The sequence below is a fragment of the Oncorhynchus kisutch genome, linkage group LG24 (assembly GCF_002021735.2).
Source record: "Oncorhynchus kisutch isolate 150728-3 linkage group LG24, Okis_V2, whole genome shotgun sequence".
NCBI classification, from domain to species: domain Eukaryota; kingdom Metazoa; phylum Chordata; class Actinopteri; order Salmoniformes; family Salmonidae; genus Oncorhynchus; species Oncorhynchus kisutch.
Genome location: NC_034197.2, coordinates 19,091,555 through 19,099,054, shown reverse-complemented (window position 1 = coordinate 19,099,054; position 7,500 = coordinate 19,091,555). Strand labels below are relative to the sequence as shown.

General features: G+C 44.9%; 1 protein-coding gene across 2 annotated transcripts in view; it reads right to left on the bottom strand.

The window, feature by feature from the left end:
• Nucleotides 1-7,500, bottom strand: part of LOC109869349 (plexin-A1) — a 344,851-nt gene that overhangs the window by 79,257 nt on the left and 258,094 nt on the right. For both annotated transcript variants that reach the window (XM_031803595.1, XM_031803596.1), the window contains exon 10: nt 6,745-6,945. In XM_031803595.1, coding sequence (XP_031659455.1) covers nt 6,745-6,945 — 201 coding nt within the window. The remainder of the gene's footprint in view (nt 1-6,744; nt 6,946-7,500) is intronic.

Below are 7,500 nucleotides of genomic sequence, written 5' to 3'. Positions count from 1 at the left end.
ACTTCCCTTTTGAATCAATTAGGATTGCAGTTGTGGGTGATTGTCTTGGTGGAGCAGACTGGGAGGCTGGTTGGCTGACCTGGGCTGGAGCGGACTGGGAGGCTGGTTGGTTGACCTGGGCTGGAGCAGACTGGGAGGCTGGTTGGCTGACCTGGGCTGGGCTGGAGCAGACTGGGAGGCTGGTTGGCTGACCTGGGCTGGAGCAGACTGAGAGGCTGGTAGCTTGACCTGGGCTGGAGCAGACTGGGTGACTGGTAGATTGACCTGGGCTGGAGCAGACTGGGAGGCTCGGTGGCTGACCTGGGCTGGAGCAGACTGGGTGACTGGTAGATTGACCTGGGCTAGAGCAGACTGGGAGGCTGGTTGGCTGATCTTGGCTGGAGCAGACTGGTAGGCTGGTGCAGTGTCATCAGGCTGTGTGGTGGAGGCCATGATGGTCTCAGGTTCTGCTTGTGTTATGCCAAGCTGGTGGACATGTTCTCTAGATGCAGAGGACATAATGACTAGCTGCTGGTTGAGCGTGTCAATGTACCTCTCTCTTTGTTCTTGTTGTGCTCAGATGATTTCTGAGGTCATCATTTGTCTAACTCAGTTTGTCCATTCTGGTTTCTAATTTAGCAATAGATGCTCTGCTCTCCTCCCGGAACGGTTTCATCTCTTATTTTAGTTTCTGGACAGTGTCCTCCTCTTGAAGTTTGTTCTCTCTGAGTTCTATGACTTCTGCTTCGACTAGAGTGGTGTTGTGGAAACGTTGCATAGCAGGTGTTCTTAGTGTTGTAGACATGTCCTTGGCTCTGTCTGCTGCAGGAGAAGTAGGTAGAGGGACACTGAGGTCTTCCTGTTGGGTCACAGAGACCGTTGGGGCCTGCTTTTCTCCATCTCCCTCCTTTTCTTTTTTCTCTGTTTCTGAGATGAGTTCGGCTTCTGCTTTTAGAGTAGCAAACCTATTCTCAAAAGCCTGGAGGCTTGAATCATTGCCTTGTATCAATACAGTTCCATTATATAAGTTTACTGTTTGATACGTGTTGCTCTGGTCAGCTTCTTCAAAAATGCTGATCTGACATCCTTGACTGATGCCTCTATTTTTTGAGAAAAGGGAAATGGTTGCAAATAACCCTTTTCCATATGTGCCCTCGTTTGGTGTTAAATATTAAATGCACTCTTGTTTTGCAACTGGTAAGATCTGCAAACAGCCATTCATGGTTCTGTCCCATCAACAAACCTTTGAAACCTTTCTTAGCTTTCTCTGTCTGGATGTCTGGTGGGTAAACCATGTCCATAGCAACACTGGTGATGTTGGCTACAATGTTGCAATAAAAGCCTTGTTTCTTGTATTATTGTCTCTTGTGTTTTTAGAGGACTGTTTCACTTTGTCCTTATTTTGTCTTTCTTTTCTACTGTTAACTAGATATTATTTGTTAGCTAGCTAGCTTCTTCCAGGAGAGTCCCTAGCAACTGCTTAGCAACTGGTAAACAATTCAGCTAGCTAAGATAACTGTACAATTTCATGACAAATAGTTACTTTATTTATCTTCTTCGTTTGTTGCTTGTTTTGTCTCCTATTCAGTCTTGCAGTTTTCTTTTGCCTTTTTCCGATGTACTTCACTCTAAAAACCATGTCAATTTCAATATTTGTAGGAGCTCATTTTTTCAGCAGCTGCTGCTCAATTTGAAACTAATTTTCAATTCAATTCAAGGGGCTTTATTAACATGGGAAACATGTGTTAACATTGCCAAAGCAAGTGAGGTAGATAATATACAAAAGTGAAATAAACAATAAAAATGAACAGTAAACATTACACATACAGAAGTTTCAAAACAATAACGACATTACAAAGGTCATTTATGTATATTTACAGTGTTGTAACAATGTACAAATGGTTAAAGTACACAAGGGAAAATAAATAAGCATAAATATGGGTTGTATTTACAATGCTGTTTGTTCTTCACTGGTTGCCCTTTTCTTGTGGCAACAGGTCACAAATCTTGCTGCTGTGATTGCACACTGTGGAATTTCACCCAGTAGATATGGGAGTTTATCAAAATTGGGTTTGTTTTCAAATTCTTTGTGGATCTGTGTAATCTGAGGGAAATATGTGTCTCTAATATGGTCGTACATTTGGCAGGAGGTTTAGGAAGTGCAGCTCAGTTTCCACCTTATTTTGTGGGCAGTGAGCACATAGCCTATCTTCTCTTGAGAGCCATGTCTGCCTACGGCGGCCTCTCTCAATAGCAAGGCTATGCTCACTGAGTCTGTACATAGTCAAAGCTTTCCTTAATTTTGGGTCAGTCACAGTGGTCAGGTATTCTGCCGCTGTGTACTCTCTGTTTAGGGCCAAGTAGCATTCTAGTTTGCTCTGTTTTTTTGTTAATTCTTTCCAATGTGTCAAGTAATTATCTTTTTGTTTTCTCAAGATTTGGTTGGGTCTAATTGTGCTGCTGTCCTGGGGCTCTGTAGGGTGTGTTTGTGTTTGTGAACAGAGCCCCAGGACCAGCTTGCTTAGGGGTTCATCCAGGTTCATCTCTCTGTAGGTGATGGCTTTGTTATGGAAGGTTTGGGAATCGCTTCCTTTTAGGTGGTTATAGAATTTAATGGCTCTTTTCTGGATTTTGATAATTAGTGGGTATCGGCCTAATTCTGCTCTGCATGCATTATTTGGTGTTCTACGTTGTACACTGAGGATATTTTTGCAGAATTCTGCGTGCAGAGTCTCAATTTGGTGTTTGTCCCATTTTGTGAAGTCTTGGTTGGTGAGCGGACCCCAGACCTCACAACCATAAAGGGCAATGGGCTCTATGACTGATTCAAGTGTTTTTAGCCAGATCCTAATTGGTATGTTGAAATGTATGTTCCTTTTGATGGCATAGAATGCCCTTCATGCCTTGTCTCTCAGATTGTTCACAGCTTTGTGGAAGTTACCTCTGGCGCTGATGTTTAGGCCAAGGTATGTATCGTTTTTTGTGTGCTCTAAGGCAACAGTGTCTAGATGGAATTTGTATTTGTGGTCCTGGTGACTGGACCTTTTTTGGAACACCATTATTTTGGTCTTACTGAGATTTACTGTCAGGGCCCAGGTCTGACAGAATCTGTGCAGAAGATCTAGGTGCTGCTGTAGGCCCTCCTTGGTTGGTGACAGAAGCACCAGACCATCGGCAAACAGCAGACATTTGACTTCGGATTCTAGTAGGGTGAGGCCAGGTGCTGCAGACTTTTCTAGTGCCCGCGCCAATTCGTTGATATATATGTTGAAGAGGGTGGGGCTTAAGCTGCATCCCTGTCTCACCCCACGACCCTGTGTGAAGAAATGTTTGTGTTTGTTGCCAATTTTAACCATACACTTGCTGTTTGTGTACATAGATTTTATAATGTCGTATGTTTTACCCCCAACACCACTTTCCATCAGTTTGTATAGCAGACGCTCATGCCAAATTGAGTCGAAGGCTTTTTTTGAAATCAACAAAGCATGAGAAGACTATGCCTTTGTTTTGGTTTGTTTGGTTGTCATTTAGGGTGTGCAGGGTGAATACATGGTCTGTTGTAAAAACCATATTTGACATTTGCTCAGTACATTGTTTTCATTGAGGAAATGTACGAGTCTGCTGTTAATGACAATGCAGAGGATTTTCCCAAAGTTACTGTTGACGCATATTCAACGGTAGTTATTGGGGTAAAATTTGTCTCCACTTTTGTGGACTGGGGTGATCAGTCCTTGGTTCCAAATATTGGGGAAGATGCCAGAGCTAAGGATGATGTTAAAGAGTTTTAGTATAGCCAATTGGAATTTGTTGTCTGTATATTTGATCATTTCATTGAGGATACCATCAACACCACAGGCCTTTTTGGGTTGGAGGGTTTTTATTTTGTCCTGTAACTCATTCAATGTAATTGGAGAATCCAGTGGGTTCTGGTAGTCTTTAATAGTTGATTCTAAGATCTGTATTTGATCATGTATATGTTTTTGCTCTTTATTCTTTGTTATAGAGCCAAAAAGATTGGAGAAGTGGTTTACCCATACATCTCCATTTTGGATAGATAATTATTTGTGTTGTTGTTTGTTTAGTGTTTTCCTCTCTCCCTCTCCCTCTCTCTCTCCCCCCACTGGCTCCATGTCATCTACAAGTCCATGCTAGGTAAATCTCCGCCTTATCTCAGTTCACTGGTCACGATGGCAACACCCACCCGTAGCACGCGCTCCAGCAGGTGTATCTCACTGATCATCCTTAAAGCCAACACCTCATTTGGCCGCCTTTCCTTCCAGTTCTCTGCTGCCTGTGACTGGAACGAATTGCAAAAATCGCTGAAGTTGGAGACTTTTATCTCCTTCACCAACTTTAAACGTCTGCTATCCGAGCAGCTAACCGATCGCTGCAGCTATACATAGTCCATCGGTAAATAGCCCACCCAATTTACCTACCTCGTCCCCATACTTTTATTTATTTACTTTTCTGCTCTTTTGCACACCAGTATCTCTACCTGTACATGACCATCTGATCATTTATCATTTATAATTTTCCTCTCTTGAATCCCACGGTAACACTGCCACGTTTTGGACTTCTAACCCCTTTCAAACATTGTGTTTGAGATGTTCTTCTGCATCCACTGATATCAACCATTAGTCTGTGTGATAAACGGGGGATGAGCTGGAGCGGTGTTTCTGAGACAAGGGCAGATCCCGAAAACGGTTCTTCCCCCAAAAACGCCTATAAAGACCAAACGGTTTGAGTTACAAACTATTATCGCCCACCTATGAGAAGCTGAGACTCTGATGCTCACAAGCCACACAATATTCGTTAGAAGGTAAGGTTCTTCTGCGTAGAAGATCCCAGGAAATCCCAGGACATAGTGCCTATAATACTGTAATAAGCTCACATAGTTGCTGTCACACACTGTCACAACTGCACACTGGTTGGATGTTCATTTCACTGAGCAAAACATTTCTACATGTATTTTGCATCAGGTCTTTGCTTGGCAGACCTTATTGGTTTATTGACATTTGTCAAGAAAACGCATGAATGCAGCTGCTTGTGTCACATGGTTATGTGTTCTACTTGCAGCCCTGGTCTTCCTGAAAGGAAAACACTTCAATGTGAGACTAAATATTAAGGCAGAGCAAGCAGATGAGTGAAGGTAGTGAATTTCAGCTTTTTCACTGTGCGAGCCCTGGGACCATGTCATAATAAGCTCTGCAGAGACATGCTCCACTCATGCTAAAATCACAGCACGTTAAGTAACTCATAAATGGTCCCATTTAACGGCCGTGGTTGCACTACAGAAATTAACACGGCTGAAATTGCCGTTCCCTGTTCAAATTGACAGCTTGTCTGGCTTGCTGAACAGCAGCGGTGACATGTTTCAGTGTGTCTCCCTCCCTCCACCAGCAGGCAGCACCCTGACTGACTGACGACCCATAGGCAGAATCCAGAGAGGAGGAGACAGTTGGACTAGCCTCGCCCTACATGCTGAAAGGGAGCACAAATACACGTCTAAAAAACATTTGCCGCGCGATGCATACTAACCATAACACCTTGTCATGCTGTTTGTTACCATTACACAGCGACAACGTTTTCTTGGCCCCTTGCTGTGTAGCCAGTTGTTTGGCAGCCCTAGCTCAAGGTTCACACCAATACCGTTCTGTCTGCTGCTAAAATCGAATGGAGAAATGGCATGCCACTGGCTGAGCGGGCAGAAGCTGTTGATTTGAAATGGCTGCAACAGCAAACAGTCGATAAAGGCCTGTTTAGTGAGACAGCTCTCCTCGTGCTCTTAGCTGCGTAATTAGCTTCCCTTCAGAAGAGCCAAGAGTTTCCCGAGTGAGACAGGAGAGTTCTATAATGGCCATCGATAAAGCTGCGCAGACGAGTGTCATACCACTGTCAGACGCACAGGCCCACTCTGCCCGTTAATGACTGCAGATGGCAGTCCGTTAAAGCGATTACACAGCCTTGTGTTTCATTGAGCCTGTATGGTTACAGCACTGTCCTCCCAGGCCGTGCTAGCTGGACAAACCTACAGCTGAATGAAGGAGAGACTGAGAGAGGGAGGAAAAAAATGAGAAATGGAGAGAGAGATGGACAGAGACAGAGAGAGAGAAGAGAGAGAAGGACAGAGACAGAGAGAGAGAAGAGAGAGACGGACAGAGACAGAGAGACGGACAGAGACAGAGAGAGAGAAAGGAGAGTGAGCGAAGAGAGAAAGAGAGAAAGAGAGAGAGAGAGAGAGAGAGAGAGAGAGAGAGAGAGAGAGAGAGAGAAAAAAAAAAGAAAAATGGAGAGAGAGACGGACAGAGACAGAGAGAGAGAAGAGAGAGACGGACAGAGACAGAGAAAGGGAAAGGAGAGTGAGTGAAGAGAGAAAGAGAGAGAGAAAGAGAGAGAGAGAGAGAGAGAGAGAGAGAGAGAGAGAGCGGGGGAGAGGGGAGCAAGGCAGATAATGGCTAAGGACGGCTGCTGCTGCTATTATTACAACTAAATGACTAAGAGATTTGAAAAGAACAGGGCAGAGAGGTGGGGGGAAACCAAAGTAGATAAAAGCAAGAAGACAGAACCACTCTGGCAGAGAAAAAACTATCCCATGCTTACAAATTAGAAAGTGAACACACAGAGAGACACACACAGAAACAAACGCAACCTTTAGCATGCATTGCGTATGACTACACTGTACGACTACACCGTATGACTAGGATGGTGGTTGGGTTGCGGGGGTGGTAGGACAGCAGAATAAGACAGGACAGGTATGGTACTCACCGAGGTCCTCTGACACTGGATGCTGGTGCTGTTGAAGCGCAGGGCGGTGACGCTGTAGGTGGCTCCCTGGATGTGGAAGATACACTCATAGTTCCTCTGTCCAGACTGGGGCTGAGGCAGGTTCTTAGCCAGCAGGGTGATGGGCTTCATCACCCCCACGGGGATGTAGATCTGGGTGGATGGCAGGATCTGGGGACACTCCTGGGAACAGGGAAAGAGACAGTGGTTCGCCCTCTATTCTGTAAGCAGGTCAAAGTGGTGGACTGGAGATTTACTGGACGGGAGAAGTAAGTATAGCATGCTGGTATAATGTCCATAAAGCGTTAGCGATTTTGAAAGTGGTCTTGATGCACAGTGTGTGAGGATTTAAGCACAGATTGATACAAAATGTGACGAAGACAAGAGGAATGCAGTATTTATAATTGTATAAAGCCATGTAATGGGCTTAATTGCTCTGAGAAACTGGCATATTTTTGTAGGGGGGGGTGGCAAAGTGATTAGCGACCACATAGTTTGTTGCCATGCCAACGGATTAGCGAGACAAAACAAAATTAAGCCATTCAAGTGTTAATGCCATTGAAAGGTTTTGGCAGGGCTGTGTTCGTGGGTACGGACGCCAACAGCGTCTGGGCCAAAAAGCCAGTCCAGTCCAGACGATCAGTGGGAAGAGCAGCAAGTGCTGTCTTGTCTCCTCTCTGGGCCCTGACCCCTCTCTGCCCAACACGGGGGCACTGGAGAGGACAGGGGCAAAGCAGC